Genomic DNA, 23,324 nt, shown 5'->3' with positions numbered 1-23,324 from the left:
TGTTGTTCCGTTTTGTAATGTTTATTTTACAAATCATTTTGTTGTTGTTTTGTTTGTTGTAACCAGCGGGCTTGTACAAAGTATTTAAAAATCCTTAAATTGAAGTAGCATGGTCCACCGCTTAGAAGCGCATGCGGTGTGGGTATTGGGAGGAGTGCAGGGCGAACATGTTCTGCAAGTACCTTGCGAAGTATTTACCCTCGGGATGGGCCTTGATGAGCTTCAGCAGGGCACCGTCCACCTCCTTCTGGTCCTTCTTGCGCTGCTCGTTGGGCACGAAGCGCTCCTTCTTAGCGGCGAAGATGTCAGCCTCACCCGACTTCTTGTCCTTCTTGGCCTTGAGGCGACGGAAGTAGGCGTCGTTCAGGTGCTCGGGCACCTTGTACGAGCCCAAGTCCACACGCGACGACGTGCCGATGACGAAGCGCTGGGAGATGCGACGCAGTGGGCACGAGTTGAGTGCGAAGGGACCGGTGACCAGGAGCAGGCCAGAGTTCAGCACCTTCAGCAGAACGACGCGCTTGCCCTGGTGGCGACCAGCCAGCAGAATGAGCACGGTACCGGGCTTCAGGTTGCGGCGAGTGTTGCGCTTGTGCTCGGTGAAGTTGGCCTTGGAGACGCGCTTCTTCACGAAGGTCTTCGTGGGGTAGTTAGCCTTCGACTTGTTCAGGAAAACTGTGCGCTCACCGCCGTTCTTGGGGCCACCGATCTTCTTCACCTTCTTGATTGGCACCTTCTCCTTCTGCACCACGGGGCTCTTCTTGTCCTTCAGGCGGTACAGGGCACGACGCTTGTACATCTACAATCAAAACAAAGCGCACACGGTCATAAACATATCCATCCGTTCGTAGTCACATCCAATGCGGTGGGGCACCACCACGCTTTGTCACCGTGGAGGCGTCACATCAAAGCGAGAGTTCAATAGACGAGTTTTCAATGTGTTTGGAACGCTATTTACCTGAGCCTTGGAGTAACGCAAGATTCCGCCCTTCAGGTACGAGTTGAGGGGGTGCTTCTTGCCCTTCTTGGCCGATTTGGCGACTTTCTTAGCTTTTTCGACGGGTGCCATTGTGGAGAACACGTGTACACAGCACAAAATTTATTTGGAAAAGGAAGGTTATGTTGCTCAGCAGTGTAGGGTTGTCATAACTATATCAAAATATCGATATATCGATATTTTTCAAAATGCAAATATATTTATATCGTGATATTTTTTTGCGATATTTTTTGATATTTTATGTTTGGTAACTAACCACAGGATCTTATTAAATAAATAGGCTTTATTGCATTTGTGCACAAAAGTTGATGTATGTAACGCACAGAAGGAAATTTGTTATAGCCCTTAAAGTATATATATTCTTGAATAGGCCCAATTGCCGAGTCGATATAGCCATGTCATATACACGCTCAAAAGGATTATATATGTGAAGCAAAGAAATATTGAATAAGTAAAATTTAAAACACAGAAAAGTGGAAGAAGGATAAAATATGTTATATTCAACTGTAAGGTCTCTGTTTTCTTTATGGGAACTATTTTTTTGAGAGCGGAATTGACTTTCAACAAATTTATACAACCAAAAAAATTTGAAATATATCGATATTTTTGCAGTGATATATTTTATATTATTTTGATATATTTTCCAAGCAAAATATATCACTGATATGATATTTTTTAAATATTTGACAGCCCTAGTTTTCGCGGACTAATCGACAAAATATACCGCACATTCCTCAAAAATATACCAAAGTATACTATCTCATTTTAAAAATATACCGTAGTCTAAAGTCATATTCCTCGATGTTGATGTTCTATTTGATATTACTAGCTTGCGAAGACTTTTAACACTGAAACAATAATTTAATCCGATTGAAGAATCAATTTGGCTTATTATAAATACTACTTTTTATTGGAGTGCCGTCAATTTCTTCCCGTGCAACTGTGGACGAAAATGTAGTATCGTAGCAATGGTTTCCGCGCTCATCGACTAACGAGGGTTTCGTCTTATCGCAATCAAATTCAAATTGGGAAACTTGTTGACCATTGAGCTGAAAAGATCGCCCCAAATAAAAATAGAAAACAAGTTTTGGTTACGATTTAATAATACTTTTTTTTCCATTTATTTGTTGTAATGTGTGTACAATGATTTTAATCACGATTTTTCAGTTGTTTTCAAACAACATTATCTCATTTTGTTTTTACACAATGATCCATTTGTTCATGATTTGTTTGGGACTGTCTCCTCCTCCTTAAAGTAAAACCTAATTGCAGGCCGTGATTTCGAATAAATTAAAATGAATGGTTTATAATGTACAGAATGAATTCATTTCGCGTCTGGTTAAAATTCGTAACTAATCCTAAGGCTAAACCTCAACCAATGCTTTCGCAAAAATTAAGCTCAAACTTCACCAATGAGGGAAATGAGACAACTAAAAATAATACCTATAAATAGACATGTTTGTTGGATCTTAGTACAGGGGTGTTTTTTTTTCTGAACCATCAACATAAATGAATTGTATAATAATTGAGATTTTGTTTTCGTGTTGTTCTTGATTGCAAATATTTAACTAACTCCGCGCTAAATACAATGTAAAATTTGCTAGTTTTAAAAATACGAAATACATGCAAGTATTTTCTTGAAATCTCAGCCCGCCCACCAGCCGCACAGCGGGAACATGGTGGCGTGGTGGCAGTCGACGGCATTTTAAAAAAACTTAGCTCTAATCCACCGCTCCCGTATCATCGGCTTGGCTTAATCATTATTTATCGCTTATTTGTCAGTTTGCCCTTACAAAAAGTTAGACTAAGCTTAAGTTGATTTCACATCTTGTTGTTGTTTTTGTTTGTTTGTTTTTTTTCTCAGCTTGTGGTGATTTGCCAGGCAATTGAACACATTTATCTCTCTCGCTTAAATATATGTGAATAAAGTAAGTTTTTGCTTTCACCTACTCGTATTTTCAGCGCTTGACGTTCGACGGTGTGTTCCCATTTCATAGCTGAACAAAGCTACTCGAAAGTGAGTTATTGCCAAGAAGAGGAAATAAATATACTAGAGGGGGGAGAATACGAATCTATTGCACAACTTGAGGATTGCTTGGGGTTCGTTTAAACAAATGAATATTTACAGCAAATTCCAAAAGTTTTATTTTACATTTGTCCGAGTGTCATGCATCGGTTTGTGTTGTGTTTGAGGCTGTGTATATGGATGGTGGTACTCACATTTCGCTGGAGTTGTTAGCTGCATTTTGGGGCGGCTGATCCCGGTCCACGTCTTGCTACACACACACACACATACACTTGGCACATGCACACGCAAAAAACAAAGTTAAATAAAACATTGGATTTTGTTGTAAATACTCATTGAAAAGTGTCTACCACTGTGGAGGACACAGTGGCAATCGCATTTTATTTAAATTTACAGAAATAGTGTCGATCCAAGGATCGCAGGCACATAAATCTATGTGTGAGTCCCTTTATCGGGGGAAAGATGTTTAAAAAAAAGAATTTGTAAAATTTGAAAATTGTTTTTATGTTTCTCTGATCAACTTTTTCTCCATTTGCGGTAGTTTTTCTTTTCATTTATGTCTGTCTATGCTCTCCACACACGTTTCTCTCCTTTCTACTCTTCCTTCTACACATATCTCTCGCTGTCTCTCTGTACATCTTGCTAAATAATGCATCATAATTTCTGCTTAAAGTTCGCCGCGCTTCAATCTTAATTTGAATTTCGGTTTTTGTTGCGGTTCGAATTTTTTGCTGGTTTACGTAAACTAGGATTTAGTTGATATTTAATGTACTACAACATATGTTTGTTGGTCTTGTTTTTTGTATGGTTTTTTTTTTACATATCGTTTAATAAATTAAATAATATTATATAACAAAAAAGAAAGTGTATACGGTTGTGTAGGGGAGGAGTAAAATATAAAAAAAGGATCACCGTGTTTATACTCATTTCCAAGCATCAATTGTTTTGATTGATTGTTTGAAGCTGTCTAATAATTGTTGATTCCACCATGATAATGAAAGATTTTCAGTTTTCTTTTCGGGCGGCAAATGGTTTTTGTTTGGTTTTGTTTGTTTCTTTTTTGTTATACAGAGAAAAATCTACTAGACACACACTACTGGTACAATATCGTGGATTTTCTCCTTGCATAATTGATTTAATTTAATTGGTATTGTTATTGTTAAGAGTTCTTAGTTGATATAGGCGGCGAATTATGTTTTTGTATAGTTTTTCTTTCATCTTTTTTGTTTTTTTGAGCGCGGCTAAAATTATGGATATCGCATCTGATCGGTTTCTGTTTTCTGCTACCTTAAAGTTTAGGTCTGTCTATACGTAGAGAATTTTTGTACTTTTTTTTTAAGATTTTATGATTTTTTTGTTTGTATTTTTGTGGGTCCTTTGATTGGGGGTTGGGATTTTATAACAGAACTGATAAGAGCAGCACAAACATGGGGAGAACATAAAGTTTTTAAAACTAATTGGTTTTTTGTGTGTTTGATGATTTTGATGTTTTTTTGTAATGTTTTGTTTTTTGATATATTTTTTTTTGCGGTTACCACCAAAAAATTGCATTCCCATTCCAGAGTCTGGTTTTGTGTTTTTTTGGGGCTGGCAACTCTGCAATCGTTTCCTCCTTCTCTCTGATCTCAAATAATGATCCGGAACGGCATCAATCTTTTGTATGATGGTCCGCAGCATTCGTTTTTGTTTTGTTTTTTTTGTAATTTTTTTTTTTGCTTTTGATTTTTTTTCACGTATTTTTTTGTCTGCCGCAAATAAATTGAAAAAATGGTTGCCTCTCTAACGGGCGCGCCTAGTGACGCTTCTCTGGCAACCTGTTCTGGCAAAAGGGGAGACATGGGGGGTGCTACTTTGCTGCCTCTCTCCTTTTTTGGCTTCGCCTAAAACTCAATTGTTTCTTAAATGTTAGAACCAGCGGTAATAATATATATGTGTATGCCAAAAGAATTATGATGCAGTTTAGCAAAATATACACACACTCTCTCAATCACCTCTCTTCTCTCTCTCTATGCACGCACGCACACGAAACGCTCACTCAATCCAATCCACAACACACTGACGGTACACACACCACACACACGCAAATGCAACAGCAGTTGGTTGTTGTTGTTGCTGCTGCAGCTTATCCTTTGTTCGCTTTTCCAATGCAGTGGGATATGTTTGTGTGTTTTGCTGCTGCAGCTCCTGCCGCTGCCTTGCATTCCAGGAAGATGGCGGCTCCATTTGATGTCTGTGTCTCTGTGTGTGATGTGCCCGTCGAGTGCGTTTCCGTCGTCTCCGTTTCGTGGCTTAATCCTGCTCCAGCTGTTATCTTGCAGTGTGGGGTGCTGCTGAGTGGCTGGATACTAACATTGTTCGAATATTGGAATTATGGGTGAAGTTGGCCAATCTTCCTCCTCCTCAGAGCTAATACTCTCGGTTCTGCAAAGATTGCAAAAAAAGAGTAGGGAAAAATAGTTCAATATTTGTTCATTATGCAATAAAATTTGATTGATCGAAAGCGGGGCAATTAATTATATGGAGGGACCCTGTTCAAGTTCAAGTTGAAGGTCTCCGCCCCACACAACCCACTCGATTCGTATCAGCTGATTATTTGCCAAGTGCAATATTCCCGAATACAAAAGTCGCCTCCAAATAGTGCATTGAACTTTCTAAATGTTTATGACTAACGAATGGCTCGCAAAAAAAAAACGTTTGACTAAAGTATAAGATAAGATAGCAATTAAGAGAAAAGGCAACACACAAAGAAAGCTAGCAAATAAAATAGAAAATACAAAAAAAGAAGGAATACATTCAATGACATTGAACATGCATTCTAAGTTCATTGCTAGAATTCAAGGACAAACACATCCAACAGCTGTCTGTTTGGGTGTGTTGTTATATCATTGCGAGCGGGAAGCAGACGACACTAGTGATGAAAGAGTGCAAAAAAAACAGGCTATGGCAAACACATAAACACCATCATCTACATACGCATCTAAAATGTGAAAAGATCTGCGAAGAATGTCTGATCAAAATATACAAAGTTACGTAAAAGCTACCGAGAATTTGAGCAATATAAGTATTTTGGTTCTATCAGAGCACTCTCTATGCTTTCATCACTACTCTGTTTTCCTATAACGAGCTTCTCCTGCTCTCCTCTCGCTTGCTACCCCCGTTACTCTTTTGTCTACCCTCGCTTTGGACTTTCTACGGGAACGGACAGGCGGGGTTTATGTGCGTGTGCCGCTGTTATTTCATTTCGATAAGATTGTTGCCGAAAAATAACAAAAAACAAACGTATACACGCGCACGCACACACCTACATACTATACATAGAGGTCTATGGGCGGGAGCAGAGGTGTGGGGGCGGGGCGGAGACGGCTGGTCGAACGAGCCAACAAGTCTCATGACACCCATAGGCTGTTTTGTTGTTGATTTTTTGGGTGCCGTGCCTGATAATGGAATCGCTAATATTCTAGAAACTTGTTTACGCCAAAAAAACGTTCAGTTCAGATCGTCATCGCTACATTTTGCTTACATATTAGGATCGCAAATACATATAAATACTAGAAATGTGTGAGTGTGTCAAACCATAAAAAGAAGGCACTAAAAATACAATTTCTATGGCCAGGTTTTGCAGGGGAAAAGTGAGGTCTTCCGTTAGAAAGATCAAGGCAGGAAAGGGCCAACCTTGCAGGGGAAATGTTTGTTAATAGAACTGAGAAACTCACCTTGAACGCAGGCCATCGTCAAGGGCATTGGAAATGCCTTCCTCAATGGTGGGCAGGTCGGAGGAGAAACGATTGATTGGGCGCAAGACGCGCAGCGTGCGACTGGACAACTTCCAGACAAGCCGTTGCTTGTAGGGCGCCTTGTTCTGACCATTGTAATGGGACAGAATGCCCGAAACAATGCTAAAGCCGCAGGTGAAAACGCGATCGGGAATCTGCAACAATTACAAATCATTAGAAATACATTCCAATCTCTTAATGTCGCGTTGTCTAGACAGACACTCACCCTCATGTATTGCTGCAGGAAGAGAATATACTCAAAGACGTGCTTCAATTCGGGACTGCCGCGGGTATACGACTCCTTGATGTGGAAGTCCAGATGCAGGCAGATGAGCACCAGAGCCAAAGTTGAGGGCGTAATGACGGTGGTCTTCACGTCGCACAACAGGATCTCCAGACGGTTCTCGAGCTCCTCCAGCTTAATCAGCTGCTGGAAGAACTTGAAGAAATCGCCGCCAATCTCCTTCGCCAGATTGCGGAAGAGGGCATAGTAGATGCGCAGGTAGCTTACGGATGTGATCGGTGCATGTCCCATCTGGACACCCAGCTTGTTGGCAATCACGCCAGCCATGCGTTCCAGATCGCCAGCGGTACAACCACACTGAATCAAAGAATACACCATGAAATGCTGCTCCTTATAGACTCGAGAGTTGACAAGAAAACCCACCTGAGATATTGTAACCAGATCCTCGGCAGGTATGGGCTTCAAGTCCAGCTGCTTGATGGCCAAATGGAAGGAGGCCACGCTCATGCAGGCCATGTGCTTGGGCTTGACAGCCATGCGGTCCAAAAAGCGATCCACCAGGCTCATAGCCGAGAACAGGACATCAGATGGCAGCTCATACCACATCTTCAGGCAGCGTAGCACGTACGCAGAGCCGTCACGTCCTCCGGCAGTCACCTCGCGCTAAAAGAGAAAGGAAAGCTGTTAGTGATGCGCGCTTCAGGGCATCAGATCTCTTGTGGACCTACCCTCGACTCCTTGGGCAGCAGTAGGACTGTGTGATACTTGTCCTGCAAAACATCGTACTCCTTGAGAGTCTCGTAGAGCTCGTCGGAGGTGAGAGCGTGCAGTTGGTCCTCCAGCTGCTTCTTCGCGGAAGTTGGTTCATTGCCAACACCGCCGACTGCTCCTGCCTCGGCCTCCAGATCCAGTTGCTGTTGCTCTTGTTGTTGTTGTTGATCGTACTTCTGATATTCCAAGCCAGCAGCACCCGGGGTCCCGTACCGGCCCTCGTCCGCAATCCTCATCCAATCAGTTGGCATCTCTGCATTGTGGTCCATGACATTCCCCAACTTGCCCCCAACCGAAGCCAAACCACCGGCAGCACTAACGCTGCCGGCGAGAACAGATGCAGCCGCTGCCTGGGCCGATGTCGAGGGTTGCTCATCATCGACCAGGATCGCGTTAATGCTGTTGGCGTCCATGTTGTTGTTGCTGCTGCTGCTGGTGGGGGGCAAGGCGAATCCTGACATAACCGACGACGACATCGATGTCCTCTGCTGCATCAACTGCTGCTGCTGCCGCTGCCGCTCAACCGCCTCCAACTGGCAATAGTACTCGATATCCTGCTCCTGTTGGTACTGGGACTGGTATTGGTATTGGTACTCCTGCTCGTAGTGGTTGGTAGGTGGCTGCTGCTGATGGTCTAGCTGTTGCTGTTGTTGCTGGTATTGGTATTGAGTATCCTCCAAACCACAATCAACGACGTCGGCGGCGTATTCGGCGGCAGCAGAGTAGCGTACAGGGACAGACATTGTGAGGGCTGGCCTAGTACCTGTGTTGGTGGTTTTAAGGTTTCGAATTGTGGTTTCAAGGAAATGGTTTTTTATATAGTTAACGTAGTAACACGCCACACTCTCTCTCTGAGTGACTCTCTCTGTCTCTGAGCAAGAGCAAGAGCAAGAAAGAGACAGCAAAGTAAAGTGCCGTTGCAAAAGAAAACTAGGCCACAACACACACAAATTGCGTTGGAGGAGGAGAAGTGGAAATGAACAGGATGTCTCGATTTCGTTCTCGCAGTCCTCTCTCACTTGTTTGACTTTTATTTTCAGCTTTTTTTTATTTGAAAAAGGAACAACAATTTCAGGCTTCCCAATCTAAGGGCGATATCAGCGAATGAAACTCTCGCAGTTGGAAAGTTCAGTCTCAATCTACAGCTCGAATTTGTTGGTGTACACAGCAAAGGAAACACCTGGCGCTTCTCTCTTTGGTTCTCTGAGAGCAGTATGGAACTGTCGCGCTACCGAAAATAAAACAAACTGTTTGCTACTTGTAATGCACACACTGGTCTCAGGGCTCAGGATTCCGTTGGAACGGATAATGCTTTGCAGCAACTTTCTTCTGGCTATACGGTTAAGATATAGCAGCTCTGTGACCTTAATGCAATTCTTTCAACAATTTGCAAACAGCGAACAAACAAAAACACCCTCAACAATGGCTGGACAACAAATTTGTAATAGTCAGTGTACCAAAGGACAATTTAACGATAGCAACGATTCAATTATTGTTGTCGTATCAGTCAGATTTTGTCTGGCGTACGCTGATCTCTCTCAGTTGTTGTCGTATATGTAAATCTCTCTCGAGCGAGAGAAATATCTTTAGAGAAAAAGTGAGTTCAGGGGCAAAAGCGCTAGAAAGTACGGTTTATTATGTGTTCGCTCAATGCTTGTCACGATAATAAAACACTTGCGTTTATGCCAACTCAGTTTTTCAACACTGTTACTGTTACAGTTACAGTTATATTTATGTATTTTGCAAAGCTCGGTTTAGTGAGCTTTTTATTGCTTTTAGCTTGACGCTTTTATGATTTTTTGGCTATATTCAAAATAAACTTACTCGCTGCAAAAGGTTTTTTTGTTTGCACAATTAAAAAAAGTAAAATATTATTACAGTGTTTCAAAAATAAAGTGGAATAATTAATGGAATGAGATGGGGTTTGTCATGCATGAACAAGTGCAATGCACTTTTCCGACTGATTTGGATTCGTTTGTTGTTGTTATTTTGTTGTGTTATTTTTCGTGTTCAATACGTTTCAACGAACTCTTTAGACTGGGGGGAAATCAACCGAAAACCTGCATACTTTTACACCTGCAAGCAGCGAGCGAACAGTGGTACGAGAACCATTTGTATCGTCCATAAACAATGCTAATGATGATGATGACATTGGAATACATTTTATTTTGAGTGACCGACCGAACGATCGACCTCATGAGCGACGACACATTTTTCATTCAAATCGCGCCAACACAAGGCTGTGGGCGGACGGGACGGGCGACAGTTGTTGATGGACCCCAAGGCAAACCACGTAAATAGATCGAGATATACATAAATGCCCCATTAAACCATGTACAAGTATTTTGCATCCAAATTATTCAACTCTTACGACAGATCAAACACGAAATCTAGCAAATAAATGCTCAACAGTAAACTCATACTAAGTGCTGGAAGAATATCACTTCACACTTCCGTCGAAAGTCTCGTTCTTCCCCAAAAAAACTGGCGATTAAAAGTCGAACAACAAATGAAAACCCAAACAAAAAGAGCACTTGAACAAACAACAATAGTAAAAGCTTCCCACCCCAGACGCCATTTTGTTCTAGATTAATTTGAAAGAAGATTGGAAAGAGCAAAGGGAAGGGGAGAGTAGTGGAGGCAAAAATCAGTTTGTTTGCAGTGATCATCTTCGCCCAAATGAATGCTTTCTCCTCTTTGAAGCAAAACAAAAACTTCAAATCGTGTAAACAGTCGGATGATAAATGACATAAACTAACCAAACAAAACCGAAATAACCATACAGATCTCGTACCACACCATCCACTCGAATATGAAATCGCATAGTCGGAGGCCTGAACAATTGCCTCCAGATGTTTCGAATGGGCATAGGGCAAGAGAGTGATGATAAATACATTCGATGGAAGTGGAAGTACAGCCCAGCAGATCGCACAGATATTTATTTATAGATTTACAGATTGGATTGTAGACTCGCTCTGAGAGGCGTTGAGGAAATAATCACAACAATCCCAAAGTCCATGTCCGTGGCGCCAAAGGTTTCTGTTTGAGGCAGTAGCAACCTCAATTTGAATACGAAAAAAATAACCACAATTTAAAGCATTTAACCTGCTTCACGGCTAACCAGATGAACAAGGCTACTTTGCTTATTAACAAAACAAACAGCTGTTAAAGGCAACTACAACTGATACGCCAAGTGCATGCATATCTGAGCCGACTACAGAAAACCCAAAATATTCAGTAAGTAAACCCCGAATTTTGATGACTTCGGTTTTCAGTTATAATGGGGTCACAGACAGAAACGACGACCGCGCCCTGAATCATCTTTTCGAAGTGACATTCGAGGCAACGATCCAAAGAAATGAATCAGATGCGGGGTTTCAGTGACGCATTGGAGAAGGGGGGAGTCGAATCGAATCTTTTGAAAGAAACCAAAATGTCTGCATTCAACAAAATACTTCCGTTTGACTTGTTATTTACCCAATCAGTTCTATTTTTAAGCTTAAAAGCACAGACAGAATCAAAACAACAGACAATGGTTAAAGCCAAGTTAGCTTGTGGCAATTCAAGGTCGCCCACCCACCAAAAACTAGTTTTGAGAGGGGAAAACACACACACACACACACACACACACACACGCACGCCACAAAGCTTCTGTTTCTTCAGTGCATGACGGGCATTAAGCGATCGCAGCTTAAAGCGCTCAACAAAAGCTTCCCTGTCTCGCCCCGAAACGACAAATGATAACGGTAACAATCGCTGTGCGGGCTAAAGTTCAACTGTTATGCTTCTAGCTCTGTGCAAACCACCACCAATCATAAATCAAGAGAGAGAGAGGGGCAGCTAGCCATAATTATAGCACACAAGCATCACACATCACCTCTTCTATGTATTTTTCGCTCTGCCCAACCCTCACACAGGTACCATTTCCTTCCAGATATTTGAACAAAAGTTATCACTCTTGTGATCTTAGCCAAGGTTTTCTGCTCGACTGCAATTCCAACAAAAACCAAAAAATTAAAAATATTTTTTTCCTCAATTTCTCAACTCAATTTTTTCATAGTTTCTGTTTTGTTTTTTTGTCGTTTTCCTTTGCTGACGCAAAGCACGTACGCACACAGACACATACACCGTAGAGGTCTGGTCTCTGTGTGTGTGTGTATGAGCTATGGCCATATATAATATTGTTGTGGGGCTGTAAAAAGGCCAAAAAACTTTTAAAAAATTTCACTTTTTGCCTATTTTTGTAACGGCAACGGAAGGCAACCGACATGGGGCGTGGCTTTTAACGCTGCGCGACAGGTGTGAAATATTTTCAGCGGTAAGTATAAATTCCATAATGCTGCCACCGCCGCTTGCAATTGAAAGCGTTGCGCTTCCAAAACGAAAGTGAGATTGTTTATCTCTCAAGCCAGAGACGCACTAAAATATGTTTCATATTTCTTCTTCCCTCCACAAAACAGATGATCAGCACAGAGCGGGATGGCAATTGCTTTTTAGTTATTACGTTTTAGTTTTTCGTTTCGCTCTTTTCCCGCTTGCTTTCGGTGAGGAGATCGAGCCTTTCGAGCCAACAACAAACAGTTTTTGTTCATTTATCATCGTCATCGAATGAGTTTTCGAATTCGATGAAGGTCAGCCAAATGACAGGCGGTGGAGAGTGTGTAAGCAAGAGAGAAGGAAAGAGAGATCGATTGAAAGAGATGCATCTCGGTAGAGACTGGAAGACTGGAACGTGATTAAAGTCACGTAGAAAATGAATGTGGAAATCCAGCTTCAACACATATTCCAATTATCAACCCCTGCAGGAAAAAAAAGGTGAAAAGAAACTTTTTGACTCTGGTTTAGCATTTAATTAACAGAAGGAAACTGCAGTCAGCTTATTACAGGGTTGGTTTCAACAACCCTCCGAAAAATAAAAGCCTCAAGTTCCACCCTGCTGACAGACATTGGGTGAAAATTTAAATAAATATTGCCACCAGAGACACTCGGGCACGAATGACTCAACAGTGGAGTAAGGGGAGGGGCAAAGAGAAAAGACAGACTGAAGAGAGCCTGTGCGCCAGTGCGCAGGCGCGCCGCCAGCCAACAGCAGCTGCTTCTCTCCTCTGGCATGTGCTGGAAAAGATACGAAAACGAATGCGACGACTACTCACAAGAGGAGATTTATGTTCATTTCCCAACAAACAAAAGAAAATACATTTTTTTTTGTGGGCCCCTCCCTCGGCTTCCTCTACGTGTTCCTATAGTAAACAAAAAAAGATAACCTTAAACCGAAATAACAATAGAGAAGCGAAGCGATCCAACCGATCAGCGGGCATTGTCCTCAATCTCTATCCCTCTTGCTCCAAAGATAGTGAGCCTCATGCCATCCCTCTCTCTCTCTGGTTCCACAGAATGTTAGCAGTGTAAAGGCATTTTCCCGCAACTGTCCCGCGTTCGACCTTTGGGCGGGCAGAGCAGAGCGTCTGTTCATTCCACTTTTGCTAGTTCTCTTCCGTACTATCGTACGACTGTCTGTCGAGTGTCTCGGGAATCCATTGAATACAATTTGCATTGCCCACATTATCTATACCCAACTACCTCACCTTAGACTCTAAGGCTTAGAGCCATAGTACAGAAAGTACTACACAAGCGACCAAAACCATTTCGTTATCAACGGAAATGCAATTTACCATTTTTCCGCCGACGTAAAGTCTTGACTTGGAATGATAAGCATGAGCTAATCGTACGAAAACTACTTTGGACTTTGAATACCCGAAAAAGTATATAGCAGAGGCAAAACTGTAATGTTTCACTCTGTGATTCACTGAGGAGGAACAAAGGAACTTTGCATCTGTGTTTCTGTAGAAGGGATTTCCACACTGCGTGTTGTGGCTTACATCATTGTAATTGCTCGCTGGCTGCACTTTAATTATACTCATAGTAACCAAAGGTCCCGAGGCGTACAATTACAGTTAGATCATATGTAAATATAGTTAGTAAGTTCCGCAAACAGACAGTTATAGATAGATAAGAGACACCTACACAAACTGCCATCCAAGGTGCCCCAGATGGACAAGCCATTTATGTAGATATCATCCGATACTGATAACTGATAAAAATGCAATCCCCATTTGGCAATGTCTCATGATGACTTATACTCTGTAGAACAACGGGCGGGCTGGAGCTTATCATCATTCGGACAGTCGTGGCGTAGTCGTGCCAATATTTCGTAACATTCCATGACGTAAACGCAAGCTCGATAAAGCAATTCGATCTTATCTGCCTGTAGCTTATTCTCAGTTCAACAAGAACCCATAGAAATGCCCACAGAGCAGCGGATAGCAGCAGCTGCAGGGTGCAGCAACAGCACCAGCGACAGCAGCTGTCTCTTTCTCGCTCCCAACGGCTCAGAATATTGGAATTTTTCGTCACCTTTTCAAATTAGTTAAAAAGGGGTGGAAGTCGATGGCTGGTGTTTAGAGGGATTACCAGGAAGAAGGGTTGATTGGATTGGTTGCTTCAGTTGAGAGCTTTTTCTGCTAACCATTTGATATGTCAACTCTTTTGGGTTCGTCAGCTGGTGTCCAGCCAAAAAAAATGGCATTTCAGGCATTAAATTTCACTTTTGGCCGACGCATCGTCGCGTCAAATGTCCAACAGCACGCTGTTTTTGCATGAGAAGTTTGACTTGGCCGCATACCCAAGAAAACAGGTAACAGACGGGTGAGACGGCGCCTTCCTGGTCCTAAACCGCAAGTGAAATCTTAATAGATGACGGTTTAGGGGCAGACGTCAGATGGATTACGGTTAATTGAAGGGCGGACGGACATCGGCTCTTGTCCGTTTTGTTCCAGAAGAAGCAGCAGAGAATGAAGCAGCTACAAAAAGGTAATTTTTAGCCAGCGTAAAGAGGAATAGAGGAAAACCAACGGTACAGCAATAGCACTCCCACGCCACACAAATACTCACGCACTCTAGCTGTTGTGTGAGTGTGTGGCGAAGTTCCCCCCTCTTATTTTTGAGCGTTTTTGGAGGCTACAGAAAATATGAAAATCAACAAATTAAGCAATTTTGTGTGCTTGCAGAGCGCTCTTTGGTTTCTACGGCTGCGCAACAAATTGAAATCAACAAATATGACCCAGAAAACAGAAAAACATTGCTGAAGGTGAAATCAGCCAGCAAAAACAAGAGACTCGGCCAGATTGGACCACAGAGCTAATACTTGTTAATTGTGTTGGAAAAAGAAACAACTTGTTTTCGAAATTATCCAAAAGTTATTGAAACCAGACAGCAAGGAGTTTTATAAAGTATTTCTTTATATTACTTTGGCTGACGCAATTTCAAGCCCGCACACACTAAGCTTTTGTATGTGTTGGAGTGAAACTGTATGCATCTGCATTGGTATGGGGTATGTATGAGGCAAAAATCCAAATGGGCACACAACACACACTCAAAGGCCTTTGTTTGCAGTCGTCTGTGTTGGGAGAGGAACGCTGGCGATGAAACACTCTGCTGATTGTGACGAGCACAAGAGAGACAGAGAGCGAGTCAAGAAAACAAATGGGGAGAATGAAAACATAGAATGAGGAGGTTACAAGGGGGGAGCAAACAACTGACGTAAAATGAAAGGAATACTTAAATGCATTTGCGTATGCAAATATAGAGGAATATAAATTCGTCTAAGAAATTCTCTCACGGGCAAGTACAACTGTACTTGAGAGTGCGTCTAAGTCTAAATGTATTAGTTTGATTAAAACAAGTTGCCAAACAAAGGCCTCCCTCCTCCAATGGCTGTACAGCTTGCATAAAAAGCATAGTAGCCCCACTCACACATACACGTACACACTCCAGCCCCAAAAACTCGCTCTCTCGCACTCACAAACACACACCAACACACACGCAGTGACAGCCAAACAGCTGTGAAACGAAATGAGAGTGGAACAAACACGTAAATTATTTCTTCATATGTACGCGCACTCGTATACATATACTTGCATATGATAAATTCTGTATGTATGCCTCAATTGTATATTATTTGATTTCTTTTGGCAAACAAAACATCATCCGACAGACTGAAAAACAATTTGCCAAACTAGATAGATAAAGTGTGTGGAAGACCTTGATTTTCTTTTGCAATAAGATTGAAAATAACATTTTTTGGTTTAGTTTATTTGTTGCTTACATTTTTACAGCCATTTTGTTGTTGTTTTCTGTTGCGCAGGAATGTTGAGATGAATTATTTTATTTGCAAATGGTTTTTATTGCACTTTGAAAATATTTATGCGTAGAAGTTGTCGCCTGGCAGCTTGATTCGTGGTTCTGGTTAAAAAAAGGTTTCGCTATAAAACTCGTTTTTCTGCCATTTACGCTAGGTTTAACTAATTTGTACTGCAAATTTCTATCACAATTGAAAGTTTTTCTGCTTCTTTTGATTGTTTTTCGAATCGATTTTTCCCACACACTAGATTAAGAGTGGTTGGGATTTTTCTCACATCAGCTGCACTTCATAGTTCTGCAGGTTGGGGTTGCATATATCTGAAGGCCCTCTTAGCTAAGCTTTGTACATTTGCAGGAAGAAAACATACGCTGGTTCTGCAATGAACTGGCTTTTCGCAGCATACAATTATACAAAAATTTCTATTTCTATGCAAACACACGTACAAACGACACACACAACGGTACTTCGCTTTGGATTTTATTTTTTCAATTTTTCACGCGCCCGCAGCAACCGTTCGGTCCAAATGAGTCCCGCATTGACCAGGTACTTCAGTTTTGTGTGTTTTGTGTGAATGTTATAAAAAGTTAACACGCTTGTTCGGGTTTGGGACTTTCTTGTCAGGGAAATCCTCTCCTGTGACTAAACGGTCAGGGAAATCCTCTCCTGTTGCTAAACGGTCAGGGAAATCCTCTCCTGTTACTAAACGGTCAGGGAAATCCTCTCCTGCTACTGAAATTACTATTTTTTATGTTGTTTTCGCTGATAGGTGCAGTGTGACCGCGGAACTATCGATCAAAATACACCGCACAACTCTAAAAAAGATACCAAAATATACCTTCTCTTTTTAAAAATATACCTTAATCTTAATATTCCTCGAATTTAATATTCTGTTTGATATTACTAGCTAGTTAGGAGTCTCAGCGCTAAAAGTATAATGTTATCAGATTTATCAATCAATTCTTCACAAGATTTGCTAGTTATTATGACTTTATTTTACTGGTATCTTTCCAAATTGCGTTTAAAACTAAAAAGGTCAACCAACACAAAGAGCCATGTTGCTCATTCCACGGAACATGTTGCTGGCCCAAGTGAATGTTGCAAACGTTAAAAACGTTGGAGGGCAAGAAATTATGGGAAATTGCAATGAAAATAGCTTCCACGAAAAATTATAAGCAAGTTGCAAGTTCACAACTCAGCTACTGGATATTGCTAGACTAATTCCATTTGCTGGATATCTAGACTCAGTCTCCCCTAAACTGTAGCCTCATACAAGGTGTTGTCGACACAGTTTTAGATTCACTGCTGTAAAAATACCAAATACAAATTCAGACAATTATTTGGTATTGTAGCAAGGCGCCAGAACCGGAAATTCAAATACCTTCTACAAACAGTAAAACACCTTTATATTAAACTTTGATATATTTTTGCTTAAACAAGTGCCTGTCTGAGATGCGTAAACATTCTTTGATCTTTTCAAGGTTTGCTTTGAGAGGAATCGGAAACTTCCTACATATTTCACAATCAATGCCAATACGCAAATATTCGACAATATATGTATTATTTACGTGCATACATACATATATGTAGTAATGTGAAAGCGTAAAGATTAGGGAGGTTCTAAGACGTTGTTGATAAGATATCGAAGCATGGAATTTACGCAGTCGGTTTTTCGTGGGTTAGCAGCAGCAATGGGAAGTGCACTTGCAGGTGGCTGGCCTTCGAAAGGGAAACTTTGTACTGTTACCAAGCGCATTTTCAAAGGGGGGATGGGGGAAGAGATGTGAGCTATTTCAGGGGCCCAACACACACACACACACATAGTAACGCACTTCTAGAAATTTGTGAGGCACGAACAACAACCTGTACACACACACTTGCATAGAAATTACACATGTATTCAACGTATGAATGAATTGGGCGAAAGTACGTGCGTTGCTATTAGAACATTTCTATGACGCAGAAGCCAAATAGGCATCTGGTGCACATTTAAGTAATCACTTCTTTAATTCAACCAATTGGGAGTTTGAACCTGAAGAGTTTCCCCAATTTCGTCATCATTCATGCACACGAACACACACACACACACATAGAAAGATAGAAAAAACGCGTGGCGAATGTGGGACATTTTCAATTGATTTTACAGCCGAAAGAGTCGTTTTCTTGTATTGATTAACACTTTAAATTGATGATGGGTGGTTAGTGAATCTGTTTTATATCCACTTACCCGGATGCCTCCGTTTTAATCAGTATTTGCGCTTCTTTTTTTTCACCGGGGCCAAAAATATAAATCTTATTCCAAATACAGTGTGACTGTATCTGATTTATCCAGCGTGACCGTATTTTCAATATATTAAGTGGTATATTACGGTATAGTCGCGAGGGTCAGACGGTATATTTTTTTCGATAAATCCGCGAGCACAAAAGGCAAAGCAATTGGGTGGAAAAACTGGATTCGCAAACGAAATGAAAATAAACTAACAAAAATAGCTGCAAACAACTGTGGGAGAGCAGAAACAAACAAAGATCGAACTCAACTTTCTTAGCCTGTGTATTTGCTGGTGTTTTTGTGTGCCTATGTGTGTTCGCCTTCGTTTATATCGCTGCAGCAGGAGACCAATAGATTGTGGAGGAGGAGAAGGAGGGAAAGCATTTGGTTTTTGCAAGGAAAAGCATAGCCGCCACCTTTGTAATTACGCCAACTTTGTGGGAGTTCAAGTTTAGCTGCGCGCCTGTGTGCGTATCCGTGTGTGTTTGTGCTGTGTTTGAAATTTTGTATGCTCGTGTGTGTGTGCAACACCCCCCAAGCCTGAGCAAAACACACGCATACACAGACATCCAAGAGCCACACGGATTGTGTGGGCCGCCAGGAGTAGGAGCAGGAGGAGGCTGAGGCTGCTGCTGCTGATTTCCGTTCCCCCCTTCTTCTGGTGGCGTTCACCGGTCGCGGCAGCACCTTGTGGCCATCCGCTGGATACGGATTTTGTGACGGCGGCGACACCACAAACGCCGAAGTGGATGCCCATGCACGCGGTGGCCTGGGCATTGCCCAGGACTTTGGCATGGGTCCCGGTGCCGGTCCGCCCGCTCACATGTACGGCGCCGTAGCCCCCCAGGACAGTAAGTTATCGCATATCCTTTGCCTTCCAATCACTAATTGGTGCATCGTCTCCCCCCTCCAATAGTTATTGTCCGGGACATGGTGCAGATGCCACCGCCGCCGCCCTCGAATGCACCCACATCGGCGGACGCCTGCCTGAGCATTGTCCACTCGCTGATGTGCCATCGGCAGGGCGGCGAGAGTGAGGGATTCGCCAAGCGCGCCATTGAGTCGCTGGTGAAGAAGCTGAAGGAGAAGCGCGACGAATTGGATTCACTGATAACGGCCATCACCACAAACGGTGCCCATCCGAGCAAATGCGTGACCATTCAGCGCACTCTCGACGGTCGCCTGCAGGTGAGCGATCTTTGGCTGGAGCGAGTAGGAGTCTATTTATAGATGACTCAAGCCATTCGCTGTTGTGTGGTTTGTGGCCTGCCCCTTATCGCACCTGGTTTGGCTGGATGTCTCGACTCTGTTTGCTTACTGAATTTCCGGTTTTCTGATAGCGCTATTGAAAGGGGAACCCAAACGCGCGCAGGGGTCAAATCTCTTCGCTTATCTGGCATCAAAGTTTAATTGAGTTTTCTGTTTGCAGGTCGCTGGACGCAAGGGCTTCCCGCACGTGATCTATGCACGCATCTGGCGTTGGCCCGACCTGCACAAGAACGAGCTGAAGCACGTCAAGTACTGCGCCTTTGCCTTCGATCTCAAGTGCGATTCGGTGTGCGTGAATCCCTACCACTATGAGCGCGTCGTCTCGCCGGGCATCGATCTGTCCGGCCTCAGCCTGCAGTCGGGTCCCAGCCGCCTGGTTAAAGACGAATACTCAGCTGGCCCATTGGTCGGGGGCATGGACATTGATGGCAATGATATTGGCACCATTCAGCATCATCCCACGCAGATGGTGGGACCCGGCGGCTATGGCTATCCCCAGGGACCCGCTGAATATGGTAGGACTTTGCCCTTTCTTGCTTGGATTTCTTATAATTTGATTTGATTTCATGTTGATTTCGTTTTTGTTAATTTTTATGTTTTTGTTTTTATTTACTTTTTGAATTTGGGGTTCTTCGTGCAGTTGGCGATGGCAGTCCTTTGGGTGCAATGTTCTCCACTGGCCGAACAATACCAAAAATTGAGCCACAGGATGGCGTTGCTGGATCGCGCAGTTCGTGGATGGTGCCGCCTCCGCCGCGGCTTGGCCAGCCAACGCAACAGCAGCAGCAGCAACAACCCCCGCCGCCCCAACAGCAGCAGCAGCAACAACAGCAACAGCAAACCCAATCCCAGGCAGCCCCGCACGCACTTTGTAAGATTTTTGGTTTTTACTTTTTGTTTGAGGGAATTGATTTGAGGGAAATATTTCTATGTTGCTTGGTATTTACCCCGTTTTTTGTGCCTCATTTTCAGCTGTACCTCATGGTATGCCGGGCATGCCAGGACCCATGAATCCTGGCCCAGTTATGGCGCCGCCACCCCCGCCCCAACAAGCACAGAATCCCCAGGGCAATGGTGTGCATCATGCCCAGGCCAATTCACCCACAGATCCCGCCTCCGCAATGGCCATGCAGCAGCAGCAACAGCAGCAACAACAACAGCAGCAGCAACAGGCGCCGGGTGGCGTGCCCAATGGACCGAATGGAGCTGTCAATGCCAGCGGCGGACCTGGCAGTGGTGGGCAGTACTATGGTCCACCACCCACATCCAACCAGATGCAGAATGTGGGCGAGAACAAGTTCAGTGGCAGCGGAGGTGGCGGTAACGCAGGCCCCGGTTCAGCCGTTCATCCGCAGCAGAATGGTTATGTGTCGCAGTCAGGATCCGCCAATGCAGCAGCACCCTTTGGGGCACCACCACCCACCTCCCAGCAGCAGCAGCAACAGCAGCAGCAACAACAACAGCCGCCATCCAATGTTCAAGCCAACTCATCAGCTGGCGGAGCACAGGCCAGTGGTGGCAGTGGAGCTGCTGGGACCTGGACCGGGCCCAACACTCTAACCTACACACAGTCCATGCAGCCGCCCGATCCGCGCTCACTGCCGGGTGCTTTCTGTAAGTGAATGGTTAGGATTTCCATCTCTGTAATCTCTAATCTCTTCTGTCTATGCCTTAGGGAACTCATCAATGTCCGGTGACCTGGCCTCCCCACAGCAGACGCCGCCACAGCAACAGCAGCAGCAGCAACAACAGCCACGCCTGCTCTCACGTCAACCGCCGCCAGAGTACTGGTGTTCCATTGCCTACTTTGAGCTGGACACGCAGGTGGGGGAGACCTTTAAAGTGCCCTCGGCCAAGCCGAATGTCATTATCGATGGCTATGTGGATCCCTCCGGTGGCAATCGCTTCTGCCTGGGAGCCCTCAGCAATGTGCATCGCACAGAGCAATCGGAAAGAGCCAGGTGGGTGCTTTAGACTCTAAATATAGACAGGAAGATGACTCATTTTCGTGACTCTTTTGCAGGCTGCACATTGGCAAGGGCGTTCAGTTGGATCTGCGCGGTGAGGGCGATGTCTGGCTGCGCTGTCTCAGCGACAATTCTGTGTTCGTACAAAGCTATTATCTGGATCGCGAGGCTGGCCGAACGCCTGGCGATGCTGTGCACAAGATCTATCCGGCAGCGTGCATCAAGGTGAGTGTTGGGATCGAGTGTTTGATTTCTTTTACTTACTTATTTCCTTTGCAGGTGTTTGATTTGCGTCAGTGCCACCAGCAGATGCATTCGCTGGCCACCAATGCGCAGGCAGCTGCCGCAGCACAGGCAGCCGCTGTGGCCGGTGTCTCCAATCAACAGATGGGCGGAGGCGGCAGAAGTAAGTAGCCAGAGAGAGAGTGACACACTCCAACTCCAACTTATCTGGATCCTTCCATTCTATTGCAGGCATTACAGCGGCCGCTGGCATTGGTGTGGACGATCTGCGACGTCTTTGCATATTGCGTCTGAGTTTTGTCAAGGGCTGGGGACCCGACTATCCACGACAGTCGATCAAGGAGACGCCCTGCTGGATCGAGGTGCATCTGCATCGTGCCCTGCAGCTGCTCGACGAAGTGCTCCATGCCATGCCCATCGATGGGCCACGAGCGGCTGCCTAGCCGCCGTAGGATCCCGGCAGCATTCATATTTATTAACCATAGCAAGGCACACACAACGCATGTCTACGTTTAGGAATCGAAAGTTTGCAAAGAGAGAGATTTGGTTTTTGATGATTTGATTGCAATTCTGGATTATGTTTGCCTTTAATTATTTAATAATGATTTTTATAAAAAATTGAAACAAGTGAAGCGCAGTTTTAAGCAAGCAACTAGTTTTATGTACTATAATTAAATACATACAAAGTACACGCACCCCCCAAACACACACACAAGCTGATGGACAGACAAGAAGCATACACAATCATCATCATCCTCCCCAGCCAGCCACAAATTCAGCAGCATCGATACAGCACACACATACATACATATGGATGTAAAATGCAACAAGCGAAACAAGTAGTTTGTAACAAATAAGTTTAATAAACAGAACATAAACGAAATGCGAATGATTAACTATTATAATCCTCCATCTTCAGCTCCACTTGCTTGTCCAGCCAGTCAATCCATTCCGTGGTAATCTCACGCTGCATCGTTACCTCGTGGAAGACTTTGACGCGTGCGGTTTCCACAAATTGAAAGCTCTCAAACAGACGCAGCGACACGGCATTGTCCATGTCAATCTTCACCTCGAATTTGTGCAGCTGCAGCTGGGTTTGGGCATACTTCAGCATGAGCAGCATGGCCTCGCGTCCGTAGCCCTTGCCCCTCGCTTGGGGCTCCGCGATCATTATCTCTGCCTCGGCCACCCGCTCATTGCTGTCGGGATCAAGGCGCAGGAAGAGATTTGTGTCGCCCACCATGGCGGCAATCTCATCATTGTCACGGGCATAGATATCGGCGGCGAGGATTATGAACGTAAGTTTGTCGCTGTCCTCGCGCCAACTCTGCTGCATAAGGTACTCCTCCGAGAGTGTCAGCTCCTCCGAGGCCGTCAGCTGCCGCAGAGTCTCATTGCTCATCCAGTCGTGGTATTTGGGTACATGTCGTGCCTCATAGGGGACTAGGGTGATCTTGTTTCCCAGCAATTTAATGTTTTCATTCAGATGCATGATGCGAAGAGTGTTACATAAAAATAGGGTATGGACAACAGGCATAACTGACCAGAAAGTGAACGCACGAGAGGTG

The 23,324-nt window shown here is 43.8% G+C and overlaps 4 protein-coding genes across 8 annotated transcripts; 1 reads left to right on the top strand and 3 right to left on the bottom strand.

The window, feature by feature from the left end:
- Positions 1-2: 2 nt before the first annotated feature.
- Positions 3-1,119, bottom strand: LOC117899367 (60S ribosomal protein L6). The gene is made up of 2 exons (XM_034809346.1): positions 959-1,119; positions 3-799 (listed from the first exon to the last, which is right to left on the bottom strand). The coding sequence occupies exons 1-2, from the start codon at positions 1,067-1,069 to the stop codon at positions 122-124; spliced, it is 789 nt and encodes a 262-aa protein (XP_034665237.1). The 5' UTR covers positions 1,070-1,119; the 3' UTR covers positions 3-121.
- Positions 1,120-3,340: 2,221 nt separating this feature from the next.
- LOC117899341 (cyclin G) lies at positions 3,341-18,333 on the bottom strand. Of its 3 annotated transcripts, XM_034809292.1 has the most exons (7): positions 18,236-18,255; positions 15,655-15,657; positions 7,769-8,574; positions 7,464-7,703; positions 7,023-7,397; positions 6,737-6,951; positions 3,341-5,444 (listed from the first exon to the last, which is right to left on the bottom strand). In XM_034809292.1, exons 3-7 carry the CDS (start codon positions 8,552-8,554, stop codon positions 5,369-5,371), a joined length of 1,692 nt encoding a protein of 563 aa, XP_034665183.1. In that variant the 5' UTR covers positions 8,555-8,574; positions 15,655-15,657; positions 18,236-18,255; the 3' UTR covers positions 3,341-5,368. The 3 variants fall into 3 exon arrangements, with proteins under 3 accessions (XP_034665183.1, XP_034665181.1, XP_034665182.1); XM_034809290.1 differs by lacking the exon at positions 15,655-15,657 and having other exon boundaries at positions 18,236-18,333; XM_034809291.1 differs by lacking the exons at positions 15,655-15,657; positions 18,236-18,255 and adding an exon at positions 15,976-16,472.
- Positions 18,334-18,413: 80 nt separating this feature from the next.
- Positions 18,414-22,639, top strand: LOC117899338 (mothers against decapentaplegic homolog 4). 3 transcript variants are annotated; one of them, XM_034809276.1, is made up of 9 exons: positions 18,414-19,128; positions 19,194-19,465; positions 19,707-20,061; positions 20,187-20,417; positions 20,519-21,160; positions 21,222-21,507; positions 21,570-21,738; positions 21,793-21,919; positions 21,988-22,639. In XM_034809276.1, the coding sequence occupies exons 1-9, from the start codon at positions 19,071-19,073 to the stop codon at positions 22,197-22,199; spliced, it is 2,352 nt and encodes a 783-aa protein (XP_034665167.1). In that variant the 5' UTR covers positions 18,414-19,070; the 3' UTR covers positions 22,200-22,639. The 3 variants fall into 3 exon arrangements, with proteins under 3 accessions (XP_034665167.1, XP_034665168.1, XP_034665169.1); XM_034809277.1 differs by lacking the exon at positions 20,187-20,417; XM_034809278.1 differs by lacking the exon at positions 20,519-21,160 and having other exon boundaries at positions 18,415-19,128; positions 20,187-20,331; positions 21,275-21,507; positions 21,988-22,179.
- LOC117899371 (N-acetyltransferase 9-like protein) lies at positions 22,427-23,274 on the bottom strand. Its single transcript, XM_034809351.1, has one exon. It carries the CDS (start codon positions 23,246-23,248, stop codon positions 22,649-22,651), a length of 600 nt encoding a protein of 199 aa, XP_034665242.1. The 5' UTR covers positions 23,249-23,274; the 3' UTR covers positions 22,427-22,648.
- Between the last annotated feature and the right edge of the window lie 50 nt (positions 23,275-23,324).

Source organism: Drosophila subobscura, chromosome O (genome assembly GCF_008121235.1).
Source record: "Drosophila subobscura isolate 14011-0131.10 chromosome O, UCBerk_Dsub_1.0, whole genome shotgun sequence".
Taxonomy (NCBI): domain Eukaryota; kingdom Metazoa; phylum Arthropoda; class Insecta; order Diptera; family Drosophilidae; genus Drosophila; species Drosophila subobscura.
The sequence above is the reverse complement of the archived record's forward strand: the minus strand, read 5'-3'. Positions and strand labels throughout refer to the sequence as shown.